Genomic DNA, 26021 nt, shown 5'->3' with positions numbered 1-26021 from the left:
CTGCTCGATGAGTTCAAGACCAACAAAACGGGTCGGAAGTATGAACTACGGGAGATCTTGGGCCACGTTTACGAGTTCAGCTTGGATCAGCACGGCAGCCGCTTTATTCAGCAGGCACGTGGAGGGGGGCTGGTAGTGTTGGCAGGTTTATGTCCTGGCAATGTCTTCCGGGGCACTTGGGCAGGGAAGAGGACAAAATTACAGCATCCCATCAATGCTTTTAGGTCCTTTGCACTTATGGCTTGTTGGCATTCGGCCGTGTGGAACACGGCTGTGAGATGATAATCTGTGGGCGGCGCCTAACCCAACCCACGTTCTTTGCTCCTTTCCTGTTGCAGAAGCTGGAGTGTGTGAATAACGAGGACGTCGATGCAGCTTTCGGCGAGGTGGTACCACGTATCCTGCACCTCATGACGGATGTCTTCGGTAACTACGTTGTTCAGAAGTTCCTGGAGCATGGTAGGAAGAGGAAGGGTGGAAATTTTACGACACATGGAGACATGCGTTGGTTGGTCAACGGACAGCAGGCGATGCCGATTCTCAGGAGTGATGATGACGCCATTACCTGCCTTGTCCTTGTCCTTGTCCTTGTCCTTGGCAACGACTGATGATGACGTCATTACTTGACTTGTCCTTGTCCAACTCTGTGGCAACTCTGCAGGCACTCCGCAGCATCGGGCCTGCATTTCCAAGGCCCTTCACGGCCACGTGCTGCAGCTGAGTTTGCAGATGTACGGCTGCCGCGTCGTGCAGAAGGCTCTGGAGGTTTTTACAGAGGATCAGCAAGTGGACCTCGTTTCGGAGCTGGACGGCCACGTCATGCGCTGTGTACGCGACCAAAACGGCAATCACGTTATTCAAAAGTGTATTGAGTGTGTACCCACACATCGCATCGCAGGGCTTCTGGACAATTTCCTCATGTGTGTGGTGCCCCTGTCAACGCATCCGTTTGGTTGCCGTATCATTCAGCGTATCCTGGAACACGTGCGTGACCAGCGTCGTCGCGCGGCAGTCATGGCCGATATTCTTGGCGCCGCCGTACAGCTAACACAGGATCAATACGGAAATTACGTAATCCAGCATGTGCTGGAGAGGGGTACACCAGAGGAGAAGTCTTCCATTATCGGCAGCCTGTCGGCTACCGTGGTGCAGTTGTCGATGCACAAGTTCGCGAGCAACGTGATTGAGAAGTGCCTAATCCACGGGAGCACCGCGGACCGCGACCTGATCATCAATCGCATGCTTGGTGCGCCGCAGACCCTGCAGATGCAGCAGGCCGCGGCGGGCGGCGTTGATGGAGATGTGGAAGTTGAGGTGGGCGATGGCTGGCTAAAATTTAGCAACTGGTGCTTCTGCGGGCTTGCCTATCTCAGACTTTAGCAGTCGGTGACCACATCACGGTATCCGCTGTCTCTTGTGCCTACACGTTTTTGCACAAATCATCTTCCTCTTCCACTATTGCAACCCTAGCACGATTGATAGTTCTGTTTATGTTTCTTATGTTAGCACAAGTTACAAGTTCCGGTCACAAATGGCAGGGCCCCTCAATATAAGCCCGAAGAGGGGCCCATGGACGGTCAATAGCCATTATTGTGGCGCCGAGTGAGGATGTTGATGTCCTCGCTTTTAGTATCTTACAATTCCACGTCCCACTGTATTTATTTCTCGCCCTCTTGGCGGTCTCAGCTGAGCCTCGTTGGCCCCTCCCCCCACGTGCGCTCCACTCATTCTCCCGACCTGGCTGGGTGGTCGGCCGCAGGACCCCGTGCAGGCCATGATAAAAGACCAGTTTGGCAACTACGTGGTGCAAAAGGTGCTGGAGGTCTGCACCGACGTACAGCGTGAGGCCATGCTGGCCAGGGTACGGGCGCAGCTGCACGCACTCAAGCGCTTCACCTACGGCAAGCACATTGTAGCGCGCGTGGAGAAGCTGCTGTCGGCGGGAACCCGCTTCCAGACTCACGCCAAAGGGAGGCTCCTGCCGGATGATGATGTCTTGGCTGCAGCCGCTGCCTCGGCTGGATCGCGCCTGGATGTCGTTACATCAGCTGCGTCCGGGGAACAGTCAGCTGTACCCACATGCGGCGAGGATGCTGTGAGCACTGCTGGCTCCGGCGGTTCTGTTACTGCGTCAGCTGCTGCCGCCGACGGCGGCTCCCTCTCGGATGGTGGGTCCAGTTCCCAGCCGCCCGCGCCTACCACACCACCTGTGTCTGCGGGAGCCGGTGAGGGAGGCTATACAGGTAGCATGATGATGACGGCCCCGACATCGTCTTCGGCGTCTTCAGACGGCGGGGCGGTAGCCGTGGACCGGTCAGGCGCAATGGGCCTTGAGAAGGAAGAGTCCCCGGAGGCGCCCGCTGCCGCCGAGGACGTGTGAAGTGCGTGTGGCCCTGATGTTCGTGGTACCACACCAGACACTCGTTGAATTCGCCTCGCCTTGCCTAGCATGTCATGTCATGCCACTGTCAAGGATCCCAGAATTCCTGGTCCTTGACGCGGCAAGCCGCCAAACGCGCCAGGGTCTGCGAGGTTGTACATTCTTGGGTGTCTGGATGCGTTATGGGTTATGGGCCGTTTGGTCCGCGAGCCATTGAATAGTAAGTCGGTGTGGGCGCCGCAATAGTCACGTGGGCAATAGTGTGGTTGGGCTAGGGGCCATCCTTTTCGTATCGGAATTCAAAAGCGTATCGGCGTATCCCTGCGGGATGCGCTTCGGGCTGTTCGCGTGCTACTTACATGCTAGTCGGTATCGCGTTTCTCCACGTGCTTGCACAACAGCCTGCTCGCCTGCTAATTGTGTATGTAGTTGCTTATATGTAGTATTCCCTTTCCCTTTCTTTGGCGCACACGCCGCGTGGCGTGCGTGTCGTCTTGGAATCTTTTCTACTGCGGGATGTGTGCCTAATGCTATTATTATTCGAGTGTGTCGGAGGAGTGCGTGTGCCCGCCGGCCAGGCGCGGTAATGCGCTACCTGAGAGCGGTTGGCGCATTCATCCTGGCTGGTGGGCTTGTTCAGGGTCGTCCTGAATGGGGCTCGTCCTGCGTTTGTCGACCTTGCTAGTGGCGTGTGGCTGGCGTGGCATACCGGTGCCAGCAATAGGCAACCTTAATTGAAGGCTGCAATGGTAGTTGGTGGTGGCGGTAAAGCCTGTAGAAGCTTGCTTTGTTTTGCTTTGCATATATCGCGTAGTGAAGAGGGAGGGAGGTTAAGGCACGGTGAGTGATTGGGGACGGCGGGAACTCGATTTGGCAGGTTGGAGTGTTTGGGGGCCATAACAACATCTCTTCCATTTCAATCATAACCCGATCATACAGCAGCAAGAGAGGATGGTGGCACTGCACATCTTCTCAGGATTGCTGGTTTAATGGCAGGATGGGTACGCCTGGAGGGTGTGCAGGTGCGGCTTGATGCGTGGTGATTTCTTCCAGTCGAAAGTCTTTTTTTGGCTCTCTTCGGGGTTTCCTCAATCCTTAGCAACACATGCGCGTGGTATTCATATCTGAATAGATATATGAGGGCTTGCAGCGCCCGTTTACGGAAGTGCTGTGAGTCGTAGGTCGTAGGGCTCGCGGAGTCCAGACGCTTTCATTTCTAGGTAGCTTGCGAGATAGGCTATCGGCAACAGAGTAAGCAAGGCGCCCAGCTTCCTTGTGGAGTTTGGTGGCGGATTTAGGCGTACGGACGGTTTGAATGAATAGCCCGGCAGCTGTAATATGGCTGCCAGTGGGAGCCATGCGGTTCTGTTCCGGACGACCGCTTCTATGAGGGTTGCGCCCTGCTGTGTATCTGTATCCGGCATACACGCCAGCATCACTCGGCATCCCCGCCGCCGCCCAGAGTTATACATATAACACCGTACCGGGCAATAAGGACTCGACAGGGTTGGTTTGGTGGGCAAGGTGCACGTTGGCTGTTTCGACGCGCCACCTGGACCGAACGGCTTGGTGCGGTAGGTGTACAGCTTTGTCGGCCGCGAGATGATTCGGCGATCCTTATATGCTGGGCTTGTTAGACTTTTCATACGGCGCAGGTTTCCAACGGCGCACAAGCGCGTTGGCAACCGCGTCCTCATGTTCGCACAGCTTTGGGCTTTAATAGTGATATCATTCGTAAACGCGTCATATTAAAAGGTCGCCTCAGTGCATTGGCGGACCGGACTGTACCGTTGGCACTGTAAAAAATAGTACCGAAAGGGCGCGCACGTCGGTCACTGCTGTGGTCGTGCGTGCGATGTCACACCTTTTGGTAATAAACTAGAGAAAAGCATATCCCGCTTGCGTTCGTGTGGTGTACAGATGCGGTATTACATCTGCCCCTACTTTTTGGGCATCCATATCTGAAAAGGGTACATATTCACACCATATATTTTTGAGTGGTTTGGCGGCTTGGCTGGTTCATATTCCGTTCCACAATTGCGGTGCAGGAGTAAATCAGGATGACATAGTTATATATCCAAGGGAGGAGGTGAAGGAGAAGTGGTGTAGTACGACCACAGAGGTGGTGTTCGGTGCTCCGGTTCACGTTAGGCTGCCGACCCTGCTGCTTCGCTCTTCTCCAAGCGTATTTGACTCGGGTTGCTCGACGCTTCCGAGCGGGGCTTTTGAGGGGGCAGAAGCCGGCCAGGCGCTTGCAGTATTGCAAAGTGTTGGGGGCTATATATGAGTGGCGAAGTGACGTAAGGAGACCGCGTTGCTTTTCCATTGTCGACCATGGTAATATGAATGCGGAAATCAATACCTGTATTCATGCGCTATAAGGGGGCGTTTAACTCGCAGCATCGGAAGTACTGCTGTGCCAATTAAGAATGGAGCTTGGTAAGTTATACGTATTGTTTAATGCTACCCGGTTCTACGATGACGCACAATCTTGGCGTGTATGAAGAAGCAGGTCACCCAAACCCTACGGCAGGGTGGTTGGGAGAGGCAACACGCATTCCGCGACACGCATTCGACACGCTCATGTAATAACGCAGCAGGCCCCCGGTTAACGAGGCAACGGCTGCAGTCAAGTAGTTACATAATTAAGTAGTTACATAAACTAGTAGTTGCATAATAATAATGATAACGTGACTTCCATGGCCGTATGCGCACCCTCTCTCCATTATAACCGCAACCCAGACCAGAAGCCCGGCCGCTGGCTCCCGTTTTGTTTTTGCGGTGGCTTACCTGGCCGTGTTAAAGGTGTCCTTGTCGCGCGCCTCATACTGCATGGACTGCATATAATTCGGTATACAAATTAATCCTCGTCTAATGCCGCTGCATGGCCAAGCTGGCAGGGCAGCGGTGTACGACCCGACAAAGCTCGCTTGCTCGAGGGGGGGTAGTTTATGAGTAGGGGCCACAGAAGGGGGCAGGTGAATGAAGGGGGGGTTCTGAGCTCACCCTCACCATGGGATCTATATATGATTACGTGCTCATGCATAGCAGGGGCGAGGTGTTTTCCTCTTTCCTTATGGACGGGGTGCTGAGTTGGTCGGTAGCAGGTGCCAACCTGCCCTGACTCGACATTCGAGTTTCCCGCCGAGGACGGCATGTGTCACCTGGACAAGGGTTTAAGTGGTCGTACCAACCCCCTGCTTGGGGCGTACATGTTCGATGTGTTAGAGTCCGATCCTGATGAGGCAAAATGTAAGCCGTGTAAGCTAGCAAGGTGAAGCTGGCAGTCATAAGCCAATAAAAATGGTCTATTTATCGATGCCGTTCAAGAGTCGAGTCCATCGCAAGCAAGCAAGCATAGGCGTCAACGGTAAAGCTTTGTTACAAAGCTTGAAACATTTAGCATGAACTGAATCAAATGCTTGATCAGCATGATACATGAGGAAAAACACGGATCTGGTGCATGTGCTCCTAAGAATCCCTGAAAAGCCATGAAGCACTTGGAAGCCCGTTTGGCGGGTTGCCTGCTGCCTAAAGGATGAGCGGCATCCACGGCTGGGACTGCTGGGAAAACAACCGCCGCGCGGCCTTCCGACAGACTATCTGCCACATTACAAATATGTCTCACAATACGGATCAAGACTCTGCAATCTAAAACCTAAATTAAAAAAATGGCATGATTGTCAGTAACACAAGGAATCCGTGTTTTTTCTCTTACGTCCTGCATAATGGCTTCTGACATATCATCAAATATTGCATACTCGGCTGGTCTGTCCTAGGTAAACGGTCAAAAGAAATGGGAGATCGAGGCACACAACTATTTAGCAACTGATTATATGGGTCTCGAATTTTTCTATTGTAGTCAACCAGCAATGTGATTGGCATGACCAATTACTGCGGGCCATAACAAAGAGCCATACCATACGCGACAGACAGTGTCGATTAGGACCGATGCATCGACGGTTTGAATGAATAGCCCGGCAGCTGTAATATGGCTGCCAGCGGGAGACATGCGGTCCTTTGCGGACGACCGCCTCTATGAGGGTTGCGCCCTGCTGTGTATGATACATCTATGGGACAGGGGGGTCATATCTTCATCATGTGGCCGCTACCCGGCGAAACCCTGCCTTCCCCGGTATTTCGGGGCACCCTCATCTAGTTACCCTAGCCAACTTCTCAGTGGGTCACTCAGGTTCCGCACCCACCACCGGCATCCAACGGAATCTGCCGGATCAACGGCGGCTCAACTCCGTTCCTGGTCAGCTCGCAAGATCACTTTATCCCAGGTCACCACCGTCCATCGACTAGGGCCACTTTCACCTTCCACAGAAATTTTCGACTCTGACAGGTCTTGGTCACGGAACATCCGGGGGCATCAATGTGTGCTTTACCAGTAGTGCCTGACCTGTGTTTATCTGTATCCGGCATACATGCAGCATTACTGATCATCCCCGCCGCCGCCCATAGCACTGTATGTACCGGCCAATAAGGACTCGATGAATATTAAGAACTCTAAGGGCCCAGGCTTCTGGGATATCAGTGAACAAATCCCATTGGGAATCTTCCACCCATCCATCGTGAATCTCATCATCTGGCTCCTTTTAGCTTTTATACCTCCACTTCAACAATGCCTCAGCAGGGTCACTTTCATATGTCGCTCGGACATCTCGCATAATAAGCGTTCAACCAGAACAACTGCCACTTACTATATATGCGTTGGGCCTTCGGCTCTCTTTTATCTATGGTGTTTCTGAACTCTTTTATCTGGTGGAACGAAATCTGTGGCCCCTTTCGCGCTCCTCCCCACGACTCACGGCTCCACGTACGCACGCAGCTCGCACTCCCAACCTTGCGAGCAGGTGTCGTGCGATGGGCTTGGCGCTTACATGAATGACGATAATTGTACCGACGCACAATTTTATCGCGATTGGGCGGCCGCGTCTGGGCTAAAGGGAGCAATGCAAGAGGGCTATGCAGTTGGACTGTTGGAGTTTCGACGTACGACACCGAGGGACCAAACCTTACAAGCTCAAGACCTGTATTATGTAATACTCGTCAATATTACAAAAGTGCAACATAAGGAACGGACCTTAAGGGCCCGCCTTTGACTTCCTGTGACAGCAGTCATCATGGGAAACCGCGTATGACCTTCGCTGAGGGGCGTCTGTGCATTGTGCTTGATGGACCAGCCGACCAGTCGATGGCTCCGAGCCGTGCGGTGGTCTCTGCAAATAGCAGTGGAGTTGGCTCCGCGGCGCAGCATGACGTAGGCCTCGCAAATCTTAAGTCCACGCCCATACATCATAAAACACAGTGATAAAACAATCGTGTTTGCATGCAGGAACTTGCGGTATCTTACCCAGCAAGGAGCTGTATTTGCTTCTCAACCGTGCGGAAATGCTGCACAGTCGTTATTAGTAGCCAGGCTTTCGAGAATTTCATCTTGTTCATCATTTTATGCAACTGCGTTACTCTTGCCCTCAGCAGCCCAAGGCAGGATTTCGGGTCTACACGCCTTGGTGAAACCCTGGCAATTTTTGATTACGTTTACATAGGCGTTTTTACAGTTGAGATGTTGCTGAAGGTCATCGCTTTGGGCTTCGTCTTCGGAAAAGGGTCCTACCTTCGTGACGGTGAGGCTGGTGTGCTACCTGACAACCGCAACGGTGGCGCAATCCTTTCACATCCTTTGACCCGCTGCTCTAATATTCCAATAATGCTTCGAATTTTCCTTGATGCGCCCGAGTAGGCTGGAACTTGTTGGACTTCCTGGTGGTCATCATGGGCTATGTGAGCCTGCTGTCGCCCAGCAACCTGACCGCGATCCGGGCGTTTCGCGCAATGCGACCCCTGCGTACCATCAACCGGGTGAAGGGCATGAAGGTGCGCCTATGTGCCAACTTGGCGGAAGGACATGGCGGTGTCTGTCCTCCATGGCGCCCTCCTAGGATTTCTTCCCCTGGTGGCCGGCGGGGTTTCGCACGCTGGCTGGATTCTGAGAATTAATAGTCCCACGCGCTCGCTGGCCACATCCAGTGTCCCAAATGCCGCCAGGACAACAAATAACCAGACGGGAGGGGAGAGGGCTCTCTTGAACTGGGACTTTCATGATGTCATTTTAGTAGTGGCACATTTTATTCTCATGTAGAGGCTAAATGTCAGCCAGGGAGGAGCTAGGATCTGTTACGAGCTGCTGTGACCCACATCAGATGCGCTCATTGTCCTGTTTGGCCTCTGGGTCGCCCGGTGGGGGGTCAGAAAGCTTGTGTTGCGGGGGGTGCACAACAGAATGCGGAGGCTTGAAAAGCACCGATGATTATTTAGTACCAGCACTGCGATGACGATGATGACGGCGGATGAGCTGAACGAAGAAGACTATACATACTAGAGAAATCGCCGTCGTTTTAATAAATGTGCGAACGTAACGACGATCATGGAGGGGCAGGAGCTCCTATTCGTCAGCAACCAGACCTTCCGCTCTCTGCAGCCGCCACTTCCGATCTGGTTCCCGTGGATTGTGGATTGTGGGATTTTCTTCTTCCTTCGAAGGACGGGACGGCGCACCCGTTCTAAGGGCGGGTCGGGATGGGACGGGACTTCACCCCGTCCGGGGCGCGCACGTTTCAGCTGGGGCCACTACATCCCGGGGTGGCCGCGGTCTGTGGCTCACTGGTGTCCCAGCAGGCTGGAAGTCCTCCCAGCTAGTTCGATGCCTTGCCTTGCCCCCTGCCTTGCCTCCTGCCTTGCCTTGGCCCCTGCCTGCGGCACCTCGTTCGGGTCATGGGGATCTCGAGCCGGGTTTAAAAGTTGGTTGGAGCTTTGAAACTCCATATATATATATTCGTCTGGGTGGGTGGAGGACTTGCCGTGTTGTTGGCCAAAAGGGCATTTTCCAGGACTCAAAAGGATGCTGGTAACTGCTGTTGATGAGGACAGGGTGAAGGCGAAGAAAGAAAGGAAGAAGCATCTGTGTGCCCTTTTGCTCGTGCGCCTGCTTCTGCGCTTGCATGTACATACGTATGTATGTATGTGCATATGCGTGTTGAACTTAGATGAGATGCACGTATGTGCACGCGCCTGCTGACCTTTACAGTACCCCTCTGTCCACCGCCTTCCTGGGCCGGGGCTCGCATCGCAGGTTCTCGTCAACACGATGCTTGGCTCGCTGCCCATGTTGTTCGACGTCTTCCTGCTGTGCGCCTTCACTTTCTTCATGTTCAGCCTCATTGCAGTGCAGCTTTTCGAGGGCGTCCTTAGGAACAGGTACGAGAATGTATGTATGTATGTATGGCACTATGCATGTACGTAAGTATGTATGTATCATCCATGCCGACTTCTGCGAAGTCAGTGACTTTTTCGGGTTCAGCACCCATCAGCACCGCCGGCATCCAGTGGGATCTGTCCCCAGAGGTGAACGGCGGCGTCAACTCCACTCCTGGTCGCCTATGTATGCATGTATGTATGTGTGTATGTATGTCAGGTGTGGCCTTCCGGATTTCAGTGGCGCCTACAACGTTTCATTGGCGGGAATTGCGGGTGGAGGTGGCCATGGAGGTGGTGGCTATGGTGGTGTGGTGGTGGCCAACGTGAGCTATCTCGTACCTGACGACCAGACGGAGGACATGTGCAGTGGGCCGCTCAGCTCGGGTGAGTGAGTGGGTTGGTTGCTTTGTGAGTTCGTTGCTTTGTGAGTTCCTTGGTTTGTGGGTTGGTTAGTCAGGGGCTGGGGGGGATGAGAGTAGGGTTTGGGTGTAGGGGTGTGCGATGCATGGGGCACGGTGGGGAAAAAGAGGCTGTGCTTTTAAACAGCCGCGACCTCTCAAGGGGGTGGAGGCCACTGGCGGTGTGTGTGTGTGACCGCCCACTGACACGTTTGCCTGTACCATTAGCATTGCAGAACGGCGACCAGCAATGACTGTATGAAAGTAGTGTACTGTACTTTACTCGCTGGCGACTGAGAGTAACCCCGCTTAGGGGTAGCGATTGCCGCAGCAGGATTGTGAATCTAGGGTCTTAAGAGCGTGTGAGGGTGTGAATGTATTCGTGTGATGTGATTTATCCAGGATGTTCATCAACCTGGATGATGGAAGAAGACAACCACCAGCGTAACAGCCTCTCTTATCTCTCTATATGTGTCTATATGCCGCTGACTTCATCGCCATCTACCCACCCGCCCGCCCGCCCATCCACACGCATGTCGATGTTGCTGCCCGAGCACATACAGAGGTGGTTTGGCACCTGGGGAACGATGACTTAGTGCCAGCGGCGAATGCTGGCAAGCCGTACGCCGGTCGCGCTTGCGACAGCGGCATGTACTGCACGTGGTACGGCAACCCGTACAACGGCTTTGTGAGTTACGACAACATTTTGTGGTCGTGGCTCACTATCTTCCAGCACATCACGTTATCGGGTTGGAGCGATGTGATGTATCTGGTGATGGATGCCGTCAACTACTGGGTCTGGATATTCTACGTGGGCCTTATCATCTTTGGCGCCTTTTTCATGGTACGGCAACGAACGAAATTTTTTCATGGTACGGCAACGAACGAAATAAACTGTACATTCCCAGACATGAGAACTCTTGTTTTTTTTAATCTAATGGAGTGCGCGGAGTTCGTAGGGGAAGGGAGGAAGGGATGGCGATGCCATAAAGGCGCGTGTGGAATGGGATTTGTGTGTCTCTTCTTTCGGGATGAGGTGGAGGGGTGGGATTAGTGTTTTTCATGCCTTCCGGAATTACCTTTGACATGACATTACATGACACGACCTACCTACGGCTAATTCCTGCTGATGTCTGTCATTAAATATACCTCATTATATATGTGTATTACGCCATCTGGAGTTACTGCGTGACCCTCCAAAAGTCGTAACCCCGGGGGAGGCCTACCTACCTACCTGGAGCCCTGTCATGGGGGCCCGAGGGCCAGGGGGCCGTAAGGCTGTAGGTCCAAAATGAATGTACACTTACACGCCGGACCCATCCCCCACCCCCCGGGGGTGACCCCTCCAGGTCAACCTGGCTCTGGCGGTGCTGGCGGTCAACTTCTCCGCGGAGGGGCAGCAAGCGACTGATGAGAAGGAGGTTGAGGACAGGCAACAAGACAAGGAGGAGGACCGAAAGCGGCTGAAGCGGCAGGAGGAGGAGGAAGGAGAGCAGCAGCAGGAGGAGGAGGGTGAGCGGGGAAAAGGGCTGCGGCAGCAGCAGCAGCAGCAGCAGGGAGAGGCGTACCGCAGGTCGAGTACCAGTCGGAGGTTCGAGGCCGTCCTGGCGGCAGTGGGACTGGCGAATGGCGCTTACGGTGAAGGCATCAGCACGACGTCGCGCCTGGTGGCAGCACTCAAGGTTGGCAGTTGGGCGTTGAGGAAAGCGCATTTTGTTGTGTGCGTTGTGTTTGCTTTGATGTTGGTCGCCGTGTGCGGGTCGCAGTCATTGAAGATGAAGGGAAGCCGCTGCGGGCGGCCCGTGAAGAGAACAGAGGATGTGCGAACGACAGCAGATCCTTAGAAACAGTTAGTTGTGTTGATATACAAACATTTCCATTAAAAGTCTCCGCTACAAACTGAAAAACCTGCAAGCAATGAAAGATAGGCTTAATGAAAGGGTAGGGCCGGGTGCGAGCACACTACCCCGAGCAGAACAAAAAGGTGTTCGACCCCAGCTAGGAGCCAAATAAAAAGTTTACATCTTTTACATATAGATTAGATATGAAGGAAAGGCACATTGTACACCAAGATCCGCAGCATTCCTCCCGTTCAGGTTCGTCGAAGAGCCCTGCTGGCCAACGACGAAGATGCCGTACTGGCCGGCAGTTCCCCCCCGCCGGACCTGGGTCGGCTGCGGCGCCTGACCTGGCGTGTGGCCGTCAGCAGGGGCATGGAGCTCACCACCGCGGCGCTCATCCTGGTCAACACAGCCGTCATGTGCGTCAACTGGTACGGCATGCCGTACAAGGTGGAGCAGGCCACCAACTACATCAACTACGGCCTCACTTGCTACTTTGCAGTGGATGTGGCGATACGGCTCTCGGCGTTTGGTTTTGCGAGGTGCGAGCTATCTGTAGCGCCAACGATTGGGCTCAGTGGATATGGTTAGTTTGGTCCTTGGTAGCCATAGATGTATGGGTAAGATTTTAGGGGTAAGACTTTAGGGGTAAGATTTTAGGGGTAAGGAAAGTTTATCTTTTCCCGCGCTATCCTCGGAGGATCCCACGTCTCCATGGCCGTCGTCCTCGTTCACCACACGCACGCACCCACGCAGGTTCTTTCGCAGCGGCATGAACATCTTTGACTTTCTGGTGGTGGCCTTGTCTCTGGCGGAGATGGTTCTCGATCTGCTCCCTGGCGTGGCTGGCCTGGGGCCGCTGTCGGTGCTGAGGGCTTTCCGGCTGCTGCGCATTTTCCGGCTGGCTAGAAACTGGCGGGAGCTGAACGCGCTGCTGACGGGCATGTTTAAATCGGTGCAGGCGTCCATCATGCTCGTCTGTGTCATGTTTTTGTTTTTGTTTGTGGCAGCGCTGGTGGGCATGCAGTTGTTTGGGTACAGGTAAGCTTCAGCTGCCGGGCGGGTGTTTGGGGGTCACGAGTTTTCCTCTGTATGTGTATGTATGTGCGTGTGTGTGCGTGTGCGTTGTGCAGTGTGCGTTGTGCAGGGTGTGTGTGTGTAGGTTTCAAATATCTGACCCGGCCTGACACTGGCCAGGGGCTGCTGCCCAGCCCCAACGGAAAGACCGCCTAAGCTCTCTCCCGCGGACGGGAGAGGGGCGCGAGGGGGGCTTCTATGCCCTCCTCAGCGGCCGAGAGCCGCAGGTCCGCTAGCCTCGCTCTCCTCCCCCGGTGTGTGTGTGTGTGCGCGTGTGTATTTGCCTTGTGTGCATGCGTGCACAGTTGCGGTTTGTCTTCAATAAGAGGGAACTTTGTTATACCTCGAGGAATGAGGGGCAAGTCATGTGAACTGGGGCAGCCGCTTTCCCCTGTTTACTTGGTGAGCTGGAGCTCGGGTCATGTGATGATCGCAAACTCCGCTCCGGGGCCTCCACAATCTGTCTGTGTCTCTCCTGTATTTTCAGTGCCTAGCTGGATGCACACACGGCTGAGTGCCATCGCGTGCGTGTGTCGGTGTAATGGTGGGAGCAGCAGGGGGCCGGTTGGGTGGAAGGGTGAAGGTGCAGCGACAGAGCGATGGACGCCTCGGAATGCGCGTGTGCATATGCGTGTACGTGTGCATGCGCATGTGCATGCGCGTATGCGTTTGTATAAATGCGCATTCCTGATAGCTTCTGGCCTGCGCCCCCGTTCTCTTCCCCGATCCTTCCTCCCCCTCGCAGGTTCATGTTTTGTGACTACGTGTCAGGCTCCCGCCCCGTGTGTCCGCCGGGTCACCGTGTGTGGGGCCAGTGCCCCAACCACTTCCACTGCTACCTGCCCTGCGCGGAAGACCAGCAGGGCTCCTGGGTGGAGGCGCCGGGGTCGTTCTACAACGGCCTGGCCTACTGCGAGCGCTTCTGTGATAACGCGGAGGCCGCGGCGGCAGAGGCAGCTGATGCCAGCAACGGCAATAACGGCAGCAACGGCAACAACGGCAGCAACACCACGTCCGGAAGCCCGGTGTCTGGTGGGGCGGTCTTGGGCGGGTGCGAGTACCTGGCCATGGTGGGCAAGTCGCAGGTGCCCAGGGCCAACTTTGACAACGTGTTTTGGGCCATGTACACGGTGTTTCAGGTCCTGACTGGGGAGAACTGGTGAGCACCCGCTCTCCCGCGTGTCGTGATGATGACCATGATGATATTGACGACTTGTTTTGGGGGCCGGGAGCCGGATACGATTCCTTTGGGTTTGGAATCCCAGTCTTTATTCACATCCCGCGTGTGTCATGGAAGGCCTTCCTGGCATTTCAATATCCATAATGCCACTTAAGGCTGTTGACCGTCCATGGCCCCCACCGCCCCGGCGTAATAATGGGCGGCTACGGCATTTGATTTGTGCGAAACTTGTGACTTCGTCGTACTGTTTTATTGGACACCATCATGTTCTTTCCTTTCCCGCATGCCCTACACGCCCTACACGCCCTACACGCCCTACACGCCCTACATTCATCTCCGGCGTATGTCCAGCGGCACCACCCGTTCACTTCTTCCCCCCCTCCCCGCCCGTCCGTGGCCTTGTCGGAGGCAATCAGGAACGATATCATGATTGATGCCATGCGCACCGTGTCGCCCTGGGCCTCACTCTATTTCGTCTTTGTCATCCTTGTTGGGAACTACCTGGTCTTCAACCTCTTCATCGCCATCCTGCTTGACAACCTGAATTCCAAGGTCGTGGAGGCGGTGGCGGCAGTAGCAGCAGTGGCCGCGGCCACCAGCGGCAACAGCAACAATAGCAAATTCGGCAAGGGCCGGTCATCATCGTCACGCCCCTCGGCAACCACAGCGGTATCGTCGTCGTCGTCGCCGCCGCCACCGCCTCATCCGCCGCCGTCGCCGTCGCCGCCAATGCACCAAGTGCAGCTGTTGGACTGGGAGGATGTCGCGCAGGAAGATGCCGCACTCACGCGCGCTGCTGGAGGCGGCAGCAGGAGCAGCGGCGGCGGCGCCGGCAACAGAGCTTGTGGTGCCGAGAAAAGCGGCGGCGGCGGTTTCGGGAACAGTGTTTGTGGTGGCAGTGGTGGTGGCGGAGCCGGGGCCGGCGGCACAAATGGCGTCTCTCGTGGGGATGGCCAAGCCGTCGGTGTTGCAGGTTTGCCTCAAGATGGTGTCGTCGTCGAGGCGCAATCGCCGCGGCTAGCATCCACAACGCCGCGGCGGAGCGTTCGAGAGGTATCGGGTCGATGGGAGGAGTTGGAGGAAGGGAAATCGCCGGAGCCGTCGCAAGAAACGGCCGCCGGGTCAGCGGCGGCGCCGCCGTTGGCAGGTGTGACGCGAATGGGATCAGCTTCCTACCGCGAGAATACGAGGCATCAGCGTGAAGAGCAGCTTCGACAGAGGAGCTGGCTGTCGTGCCGCCGGGTCCCTAGCAGCAGCGGCGGCGGCGGTGCCGCCGCCGGCGAGGATAGCATGCACGGCAGAGCATACAGCGGCAGCGGCGGCGGCACGGCATTAACCGTATCTGCCCGGTGCTCTGCGGGGGGTTCACCTGGGGCCTGCTCCATAGCCTCCACGCAGTCGTCCGGGTTCCGGATGCCGCTACCGCCCGTGGCCATTGCGGATACGGCAGCTGCGGCGGCAGCGGCGGCGGCGGCGGCCGCCACGCAAGCGACCTCTGCTGCGACGAGTGGCGGCGCCGGTGGTGGGAGCCGCAGTCCCCCGCCAAGGATGCTCCGTCGAGTGTTCTCGAGCGCTGCGGCCCCGGCTGTCTCCACTGCCGGTGCTGATGCCACAAGTCCGGGTGCAGGTGCAAGCGGGCGCCGAGCTCGCAGCCCGCCGCTTGCTGCTATTGCTGTTGCGGCTGCCACGACGGTGGGTCCATCACCCTGCAGGTTGGGAACCCCGCCACGGGGAGGGCCTGTGGCGGAGGCGGTGGAGGCGCCGGGCGCGGCGCCGATGCCCGAAGTCGACAGGGGCCGCAGCGGCGCCGGTATCCGTCAAGGGTGTGCAGGAGGAGGACGAGAGCAGCTGCTGGGCCGATGTCGCGGTGCGGCCGCGTCGACGCCGCCTCCCTTCCCCCTGTCCCTTCCCTCCTCACCTGCTCGCAATTCGTGGGGGAAGGACTGCACGTCCCTGCCGCCGCTGCAGGCGCCCATCTCCGCGTCTTTCGCTTCCAAGGCGGCGGTGGGTGCAACCCCACCTGAGGCAATGGGAAAGACGACGACTTGGAGCCCTAGCGGCAGCAACAGCGGCAGTAGCCAGAATGTTGTAACGCCGCTATCGCATGCTCCTGGGGTTGGTGGCCGCATGGCGCGCGTGGAACCGTCACTACTGAACTTTCCACAGCTGTCGTCGCCGCCATCATCGCCGAGGCATCATCAGCAGCAGCAACAGCAACAGCGGCTGCGGCTGCAGCCTGCGCGACAAGACCACCAACAGCAGCAGGAGCTGACGACGCCTGCGGGCCAACCACCCGTATCACTCTTTGCTTTGTCCTCCAAATCCGCGCTGCCGCAGCTACAGCGGCTACAGTCGAACCATCAGTCGAGCAGCCAGCTGTGTCGCTTGCCGTCAACACACCAAAACCACCACCAGCAACAGCAGCAGCAAGTCCGGCAGTACCAACTGGGCTTTATCCAGAGCTCTCAGCGGTCCTTTCGGGCTGCGGCAAATGTCTTCCGAAACGTGCTATACGGGTTCTCGTCCTTTCGTACGACACCGGTTAACCAACTCAGCCGTGCTGCAAGCAATGCCAGCGCTCTTAGCAGCGCGCAGCCGGCCGGCGAAGGTGGAGGCCCGCCGGCTTGGCTGGATAGGCTGGAGGGGCGGTCGCTACTGGTGCTTCCCTCGGAAAGCCGCCTGCGGCGCGGTGCGGCTGCTATAGCCCACAACAGCTGGTTCGAGGCGGTCATTCTGCTGCTCATCCTGGCATCGTGCGTGTGTCTGGTGCTGGATGCGCCCTCCCTAAATCCGGAATCTCGACTTGCGCTGGCGCTGCGCGTCCTGGATTACATCTTCACAGGTGCATTCACACTGGAAGCCGTGCTCAAGATTGTGACGTTTGGCTTTGCATTTACCGGCAGGCATGCTTATATCCGCAACGGCTGGAATGTGTTGGATTTGGTGATTGTGATGCTGGGCTGGGCGTTGATTGTGGTGGAGCTTGTGGGCCGTGACGGGGTAAAGGACAACGTCAAGATGCTGCGCGTGCTGCGGGCGCTGCGCGCGCTGAGGCCACTGCGGGCAGTACAGCGCTTCCCTGGGCTTCGAGTGGTGGTGAACACGCTGTTCGCGGTGCTGCCGGCCATGTTGAACGTGGCGCTGGTGTGCGTGTTTTTCTACCTCATCTTCGCCATTCTGGCGGTCAACCTGTTCAAGGGCAAGCTGTACAACTGCGTGGATGCGGCCAGTGGGGAGCGGATTGATCCGTACTACGTACTGCCGTACGGTCAGCAGCTGACTCGCGCGTGGTGTGAAGCTGGCAACCAGGCCATATCCCAGTCGGCGTATTACAGCGCACTCAACGTATCGATGCCAGAGTACTCGATCGCGACGCAGTAAGTGGAGAGGCGTGATGGCAGGGACAGTGACAGTGGTAGTGGTAATGGTGGTGGTAATGGTGGTAATGGTGGTGGTGGTGGTAATGGTGGTGGTAATGGTGGTGGTAATGGTGGTGGTGGTGGTAATGGTGGTGGTAATGGTGGTAATGGTGGTGGTGGTCGTAATGGTGGTGGTGGTGGTAATGGTGGTGGTGGTGGTAATGGTGGTGGTGGTGGTGGCGGTGGTGGTAGTGGTAGTGTGGGGCGATGGTTCTGTTTATGTTTTGCTTTTTTAATTTGTGACTAATTTGTGTCCAGAGCGCGGGGCCTCAACCAGCGAGAGCAGAACAATGAATGGATGGTTTGTTTGGACGTTTGATTTAATGTTGTGTGTGTATGTACGTATATGTGTGTATGTGTTTGCAGGGGCTGTTGGCTGTCCGCATAACGCCACATCCAATGGCAGAAGCCAGCTTAGAGCTTTCGAGCTTTCATCCGCCATCCCATTTACCTTTTAGGCTGTAGCTACACAATTCAGCCACATTTACACAATTACTGCAGCCCTTGCGTACATTTCCTCTCACAGCTTTGACGCCATTCCCCCGCACCACCCCCCTGCCACAATCCTCCCGCATTCCTTTGCTCCGCACCCGCCGCGCGCTGCGGCCCTAGGCCCCCTGCCCGGCATCAATACTCGGAATCACCTCGCACGAGGCGTGTGCTCCTCCTTTGTGCTTATTGTGCACCTCCTCAACATCTTCACCCCGGCCGTGCAACGACGCAGGTGGGTCAACCCCAAGGCCAACTTCGACAATGTGGGCGTGGCCATGTTGACGTTGTTCCAGACCGCCACACTCTCCCTGTGGGTGGACATCACCTTCACCGCGGTGGACTCGGTGGCTGTGGACAAGCAACCGGTGTGGAACCACAACCCGTGGATCATTCTGTTTTTCGTGGCCTTCCTCCTGGTGTGCAGCTTCTTCGTGCTCAATCTCTTCATTGGCGTGACGTTGGACAAGGTGGGTAGCTGGCCGGGTAGCTGGGTAGCTGGATTGCAAAACGCGCGACGTGGAAAATTTGACAGTCAGTCATGGTTGCGTAGGTAGGTCGTTAACCTCTTTGCGTCTGGGACTGGGGGAACGCCTTGAATGTACCCCTTAGTCCCCTTCTTCCCCTTTTAGTTCCCCTTTAGGGGATGACTTCCCCTTCGGGGAGCATCCCCAAAGGGAACCAAAGGGTTGTGTTCCCAAGTCATCATTAAAATAATGATAATGATGAACAAGTAGGGACTTTGGTTCTTCCCCTAAAGAAGACAACCCTTTAGGGGACGTCTTTGTTCCCCTTTAGTGCTCTTCTTCCCCTAAAGGGGAACTTTAGGGGAAGACTTTGGTTCTTCCCCTTCTTCCCCTAAAGGGGACGAAGACGAAGGGGTGTTCCCCTTCTTCCCCTAAAGAGGACGGAGACGAAGGGGTGTTCCCCTTCGGGGCTACGAAGGGGAAGAACTAAAGAAGACAACCCTAAGGTTTTTGACCTTCTGCTGATCGATTAAAATATATTGCCGGCTGAATTACTCAGTTTGTTGCAGTAGTTGGGCTATGAATTTTTGCCGTGCGATTTTGAAGTCGGTTTTTTCCGCTCTCTGTAACCATCTCCGTCGTTCTTTCCTTCTCTTCCCTCGCATACCGGCCCCCGCACTTGTCATTTGTCTTCTCGATTTGCCATCCCGGCCCCCTTCCTGGAGCTCGTGGGTAGTTACCTGGATTTTGCAGATTTGCCTTTCCCCACTCGCCGAGGGAGCGGTCCGTAATGCCCGTATTTCCCCTGTAACTTCTAGGGCCTTTGCACCAAACCCTAAACCACATAACCACCATCAACACAATAACCACCGCAACCAACCAACCAACCTACCGCCCAAACCTTTTGTAACTGACTCAATCTCTCTCTCGCAGTTTGCCGAGCTACAAGCGGAGCAGGACGCCGCGGGCGGGGCCTTCCTGACTCCCCAGCAACAGTCCTGGGTTCAGGTTCAGCGGCTGCTGCTACGTTCCAAGGTGCCGTACGTGCCGCCGCGGCCGGCGGGTCGCCTCCGTGGGGCGGTGTACTCTGCCGTGGCGGGTCGGCGCTTTGAGTTGTCGATGCTGTTGGTCATATTGTCGAACGTGGTGTTCATTGCGCTGGTTCACACGGACATGTCTGCAACATGGCAGGTAGGGATGGGGGATGGGTGGTTGGGTGGTGGAGCTGGTGGGAGTTCGGCGGGATGGGGGAAGATAGGGGAAATTAGGATAGATATAGGGGAGTTCGGGAATGGAATGGGGGGGAAAAGGAAGGCTGGGGAGGGAAAAAAAGGGGCAGGGAGCTTCGGGGAGTGGTAAGGACTTGGTTTTTGTTCGTTTTCGTGTGTTCAGTTGAGAGCAGCACATGTTCGGAGAGGGGCCCCGGTGGGGTTGAGGCGGGTCTTGGCGGGGTGTATTCGTACCGTGGGGGGCGCTGTGGGCGGTGCTTTGCCCTGCTTTAGTGTGGGAGGGCGGGGGGGCTATCGAAGGGGGGACTCTGGAAGCAACTCAGGCAGCTCGGGTTGTCGCGAGCATGACAGAGCCCGTTGGTTGGTTTGGCACGAAGGAATGAATGCGGACTTTGGGCTTTGGACTCAACTTGGAAATGAGAATTGTGAGTTCCACGTATGCTGTGAGATCCTATACACGCATATGTGTGTTTATTACACGTTCTAGAGTTGCGCTACCCTCACATGTACACATATGCGTACGTACCTCGCCCGTTTCGCTCCTTCGCCTTGCGCCGTACAACAGGCCGTTATGTCGTACAGCAACCTCGTGTTCACGTGCATCTTTGTGGTGGAGGCGGTTCTCAAGGTGGCGGCGTTCGGCCCCCGGCCGTACTTTCGCGACGGCTGGAACTGCTTCGACTGCTTCGTGGCGGCGGTGTCGGCGGTGTCCGTGGCGCTGGACTTCAGCGGGACTCGTGACCTGAGCTTCATGCCAGTGATGCGGGTGCTGAGAGTGGTCAGGGTCGTCCGACTGGTGCGGCAGGTGCGGAGACCGTGCCGTCCTCGCACACTCTGCACGCTCTTTGAGCTCGCTCCTAGTAGTTGGCGAGAGAGGGTAGCGGACATACACGCTTTGTCTTTGGCACGCCAAGGGCTCTTATAAATATCCGTTGTAGTTTTAATTTTCGAGTCTTCGCTGCTCACAATATGTGTGCAAGCCTAGTAAATAGGTAGGCTTCAGGCCGAAAGCATTTCGAAACCAATATCCCGCTTTTCGTCAGGCAACAGGTCAGGTAACTGGTCAGGCAACAGGCGTATTGTGGAAGCTGTTGCGCTTCGTCTCTTTACACAGCAGTTTCTCTCCCACTTCCGTTGACCGAACTCTATACTTCCTGCCTGCCTGCCTGCCTGTAGCTTCACTGCCGCCCTCGTCCACGTAGTGATGACCTCCTATAGCCGGCCGGCCGATGCCCCATGCATTGCCTGTTCAGGCCACTGCATGCGAAAGATATCTCACGGCCTCGTAATCGTTCCGTCGTAAAAGTTTTCCCCCTTTGTGTTCCTTTTCGCCTCCTCCGCTCAATGCCTGGTGCTTTTTTTCCTTGCATTGCCTGTTCAGGCCACTGGCATGCGAAAGCTGCTACACACCCTCATTACCTCTCTGCCGGCACTGGCCAATGTGGGTGGTGTGATGCTGCTGTTCTTCTTCATATTCGCCATCATCGGCGTCAACCTGTTTGCCGGCATCAAGCGCGGTGACAGCATGAACGACCACGCCAACTTTGACACGCTGCCCAACGCCATGCTGCTGCTGTTCCGGTGGGTTCACCATGATGGGGGGGGGGAGGGGGAGGGGTCCGAGGGGTGCACGGTGGGATTAGTTAGATCACAAGTTACAAGTTACAGTGACTTACAAATAAGAGTTTTTTACTGCTAAATACTTTTGGGCCTGGAGATTGATGAGATAAGATTTGCAAGTATCTATAGTATTAAAATAAGAAAAGTTCCGTCACAAGTGCCGGTGGGGGGGGGAGGAGGGGCGTCCGTAAGAGCCGGGGAGGTGAGGGCTTCATGGACGGTCAAATAATGAGGAAGAGGCGGCGAATGCCGAATGGCGCTGTCAAGTCGGCCTGCGAAGAAACAGAGGAGGGTGAGATGTTGCCTGTTCAGGAACGCCCGGCTTTACCCACGATGATGACTTTCCCGGGCTAGACCCGCTCTCAGTTGGGTTCCCATCGCCTCTCTTGACTCGTTGCATCACCTAACGGGCCCCTGCAAGGAAAAAATATTTTATTAATCCCCCTTCCTTTCCCGGATTTCCAAATTTTGGCACCATTATGCCCCCCCTGCGCTGAAACCCCATCTTGTCCCCCCTTCTGTTGTCACCTTCCCTCTGGTGTTGTTTCTCCTCTCCCTCCATCGCGTCCAGGATGATCACCGGTGAGGGCTGGGACGCCATCATGCAGGACTGCATGAACACGGACGACTGCGTGCTGGTGCTGCAAGACTGGAACGTCACCTCCTCTCAACCCACCTCCCAGCCTTCGTCCGCCGTTTCCGCCACCCCCGCCCCTGCCAACTCCACCCCAGCCGACCCTGCCACCACCATCTTCCTGTCCGCCGGCACGTACCTGGACCCCTCGGATCCGCTGCTGGCCGCCCTGCCCTCCGACGCCACGGACAACCAATGCCCCCTCAGTCCCTTCGCCGCCGTCGTCTACTTCCCCGTGTTCGTGGTGCTGTGTACCTTCATTCTGTTGCAGCTGGTGATTGCGGTTCTTAGGGAGAACCTTCTGGAATCGGATGACGGCGGTGACGAAGCGGAAGCAGCTCGCCCGGTGCCTAGGACTGCCATAGAGAGCTTTACTAAGGCCTGGTGCGCCTCCGTGGCGGAGGCTGCTGGCCCTGGCGGTGGCGGCGGCGGTGGCGGCGGCGGCGGCAGTGGTGGTGTCGGCGGCTTGCTTCACGCCTCTCGGTTGGCAGGTGTCTTGGCGGTCAGCCACCCGCCGCTGGGGGCCCTCGGGAGCGACCACCCGCGGCAGGAGGTGCAGCGCGTGCTGCTGAGGCTTCGGGTCCCTCTATACGAGGGCAACAAGGTGTGTGAGGGCAACGAGGAAAAACCGACTGGCATGCTGGCCTCTGCCTCGCATTCCCCTTCATCACCTGGATTCCTTGCTTGGTCGTTTCCCACAACGACTTGTCCATATCCCTCACTCTCACCTCTCTCTTTCTCTCTCTTTCTCTCTCGGACCTGCTCAGGCTCCTGTACGTGTATATCTCTACGTGTATAGGCGTCCTCGTGTGTTGAGGTCTTGAAAGGGTTTGAAGAGCGTTGGAGGCTCCCAAGCTGTTGCTCCTGATCTCCCTGCCTCTACCTCTTATCTCCCCCCTGCCCCCATACGCGCCTCCACCTCTGCCCCCACCTCACCCCTCACACACCGCCTGCAGGTGTCGTTTATGGAGACGCTGCACGCGCTGGCGGGCAGTGTGTGCGCCACACCGCTGCCACCGCCCGAGGAGGACAAGCTGCACAGGAAGCTCAGCAAGCGGCTGCCGAAAGCCCAGCCGCACGCAAAGTACACCTCAGCGCATGTGAGAAGAGGCACCGCGATGATGGGGTGTGCGTGTGTGTGTGCCTGTGTTTTTGTATGCATGTATGTATGTATGTATGTATGTATGTATGTTGTTACAGGGTGGTTAACTTCGCCAGCGGCCCCCTTTCCCGGGGCAGTCCCTGCTCTCCCCTGCTAGAGGGGCACCCTAATCCATTCACCCCATCCGACTTCAGAGTGTATTCGTTGGGGTCGGCAACTCACCACCAGCATCCAACCAAATCTAGCGGATCAACGGCGCATCAACTTCGTTCCTGGTCAGCTTGCTTACGATACTGAACATGTGCCGGAGGCCGCAGCGGTCTCGTAATTCGCAGTGGCCTTGTGTGTTACCCGCGGTTGGGTGGGGGGGGGGTGGGGTCTTGGCGCAGAGGGGGTTCATTTCATCAGCGTATTGTAGCGCAGCCGAGTGTGTGTTGTTACTCCTGTTGGGAGGGCCCCCTTGAGGACGACACAGTGCTCGCACGCTCAGCTCGCTCACGCCACATACTCTTCACTCCACCGCATTTCCCTTTCTCTGTACCAAGTCTGTTGCTTTCCATCTTAAGCAACAGACTTACCTCACACTCCAACCCTACCCTGCATGCTATAGTCCTCTTCTCTTCTCTTCCCTCCACTCCACTCCGCTCCACTCCACTCCGCTCCACTCCACTCCACTCCACTCCACTTTATCCCGCTCGCCCGCCTCACTGAACCTCACTGACTCCGGTGGTGTGCCTTGGCAGTACCATGCGGCCAACTCGGTGGCGGCTGCCGTACGGGGCTTCCTGGTACGACACAGCCTTCGGAAGGAGCTGGCGGCTTGCGAGACTAGTCCCGAGGAGGCTTTGCAGCAGTAGCAGTAGCAGTACTAGCAGTAGTAGTAGCAGCAGCATTAGACAACGGGGATGACAATGACGATGACGATGATGATGGAGACGACGGCTGCAGTGCAACAGAGGCCGCGGCCTGTCCGCGGCCTTACGTCCGCAACCAACGCGACCGCAGGCGGTGGCGTCTGCGCTGGCAGGGACGAGGAGGCGCGGACGAGGAGGAGGAGGAGGAGGGGGAGGAAAGGGTTTAAGGGCGGGGAAAGCGAGGGACTCGGGACAAGGAGGTGCAGCTTCGCGGCAGCAGCAGGAGTTGTAGCGCGTCATTTCATGTGTGTATGTAGGCTCACGTTTGCTTGATTGCCTGCTCTCTTCTCTTTCTCTCTCTCTCTTCTCTCTCTCCCCCCCCTCTGCATACCCCGGAGGGTGCTGGTGGTGCGCAAGTGGGGGGTTTGGAGAATGGGGAGCTGCGCATGTGCTGGTTCATCCATCACCCTCCTCCCTGGGCTGGGCGGCAGGCAGCGTATTACTGCACTGCACTTGCAGCTGCTCGTGTCCGTGTCTCGGGAGGAGGGGGCGGAGGAGGAGGAGGGTTGAAGAGGAAAGGACAAACAATTCGGGAGAGGAGGAGGGTGATTGCGTCTGGGGTGTGTGTGTTGGGGGGGGGGGAGAAGGGAAGCACACGGAGTGTGTGTGGTACTCTGTATGTCCTGTCTGTCAGGTATGGACCGGGCATCTGCAGGGTGCCTCACTTTTATTCTCTGCGTGGTTCAAGTGCTATATGCATATATGCATATAGTTGCTAAGGATTGCGAGGAGGTTTTACCTATGTGTCCATGCTCCTGAGGATTAACACTTATGAAGTGAACGAATATATTTCTTTATATGCACACTTCACACAAATGCCCTGGACCCGGACCCTGGACCCGGACAGCCGTCATGTGATTGTGATTTTGGGGCTCCCGGTCTGGTCTGTCTTGTTTTTATAGGATGTTTTTATGTAAGAGCTGCCGATCCTATTATGGGGGGGGGTATGTTGATTTGCTCGTTTGTTGCATATATGTGGTATTATAAAACTGGATCAATATTAATATATTGCGCTTCTATCTGTGTCGTATTAACGGCCGCGGCAGGATAGGGGATGGCGGCATTGAGGAGAGCTACATATGGCAGCTGCCGTGATGACTAGCAACCCTCCGGAGGGTGTGGACGATGATTGGCGTCGTTGTATTGCTTCGAGCCTATTGCTTAGCTGGCTGAACTGGTCGACAGCCTTGAAGTATCGCAATTATCGTAATTTGATAATGGGGGGCCCCACAGCAACAGATTGCAAACTTTTCGCATATGTGCGGATATGTGCACGCGCATACATACATACCCGTGGTGTTCATGTGTGTCGCAATGGCACGCGTACTTTATTGTATCACGTCTTATCGCAGGAAAAGAACCGATCGGCGGAGGCTAGATCCCGTGATACCCAGGATACTACTTACTTATGTGTGTGTATGTGTGTGAATGTTGCATGTTGTTGTTGTTGATGCGGAGTGGGAGGCTTCTGGGCCATTTGCACACACGTGTGGATGGTCACAACTAGGATTGAACACCAAACAGCGCCATCCACCACAGCATAACACCACACTGGGTTACTAAGCCATACCCGGTCTGCAAGTCCAAGACGGTTGATTCTGCCTTCAGCCGCCACCAATCGAAGGTAGGGATTACCGATTGTGTCAACGTCTAAGCGATTAGACATTTCACGTTTTCTAGATCCATAGAGGACCACCCAAGCTGGTGTACCGAGGGATCGAACCTAGGACATCAAGTCGCAACTTGCTGTCGTATTTTCAGCGCGTGTGTGTTCGTGTATAGACGCGTGTGTATGTGTCTCTGTAAGTGTGTGAGCATCCATATACCTGTTTGTGTATGTATACTGTGTAAATGTGTGTATATTGTGTAAATGTGCGTCTGTGGGGTGGTCGGAGTGTGCGGCTTCCGAGCAGTGAGGCACGAGTGAGCAGTAGTATTCTATCTGGCGGGGTGGTGCGCGGGTATAACGGTGGGGTAACGTATCGCATCGGCGCCATTGTGTGTATGC

General features: G+C 56.0%; 2 protein-coding genes across 2 annotated transcripts; both read left to right on the top strand.

The window, feature by feature from the left end:
• Window positions 1-1930, top strand: puf2 (pumilio family protein; the record flags this gene model as incomplete). The annotated part of the gene is made up of 5 exons (XM_002958313.1): window positions 1-132; window positions 339-459; window positions 662-1246; window positions 1539-1576; window positions 1772-1930. Coding segments are annotated over 5 exons (1035 nt in total), but the record flags the coding sequence as incomplete, so codon positions are not given.
• Window positions 1931-7091: 5161 nt separating this feature from the next.
• VOLCADRAFT_99611 (uncharacterized protein) lies at window positions 7092-24523 on the top strand (the record flags this gene model as incomplete). The annotated part of the gene is made up of 25 exons (XM_002958312.1): window positions 7092-7147; window positions 7215-7378; window positions 7789-8013; window positions 8130-8263; window positions 9519-9643; window positions 9861-10027; window positions 10605-10885; window positions 11391-11723; window positions 12138-12424; window positions 12639-12923; window positions 13705-13883; window positions 14099-14118; window positions 14548-15661; window positions 15756-15831; window positions 15889-16006; window positions 16108-17516; window positions 18283-18517; window positions 19448-19705; window positions 20309-20548; window positions 21125-21324; window positions 21935-22601; window positions 22765-22770; window positions 22954-23125; window positions 24105-24213; window positions 24352-24523. 25 exons carry the CDS (start codon window positions 7092-7094, stop codon window positions 24521-24523), a joined length of 7032 nt encoding a protein of 2343 aa, XP_002958358.1.
• Between the last annotated feature and the right edge of the window lie 1498 nt (window positions 24524-26021).

Source organism: Volvox carteri (assembly GCF_000143455.1).
Source record: "Volvox carteri f. nagariensis unplaced genomic scaffold VOLCAscaffold_91, whole genome shotgun sequence".
NCBI classification, from domain to species: domain Eukaryota; kingdom Viridiplantae; phylum Chlorophyta; class Chlorophyceae; order Chlamydomonadales; family Volvocaceae; genus Volvox; species Volvox carteri.
The sequence above is the reverse complement of the archived record's forward strand: the minus strand, read 5'-3'. Positions and strand labels throughout refer to the sequence as shown.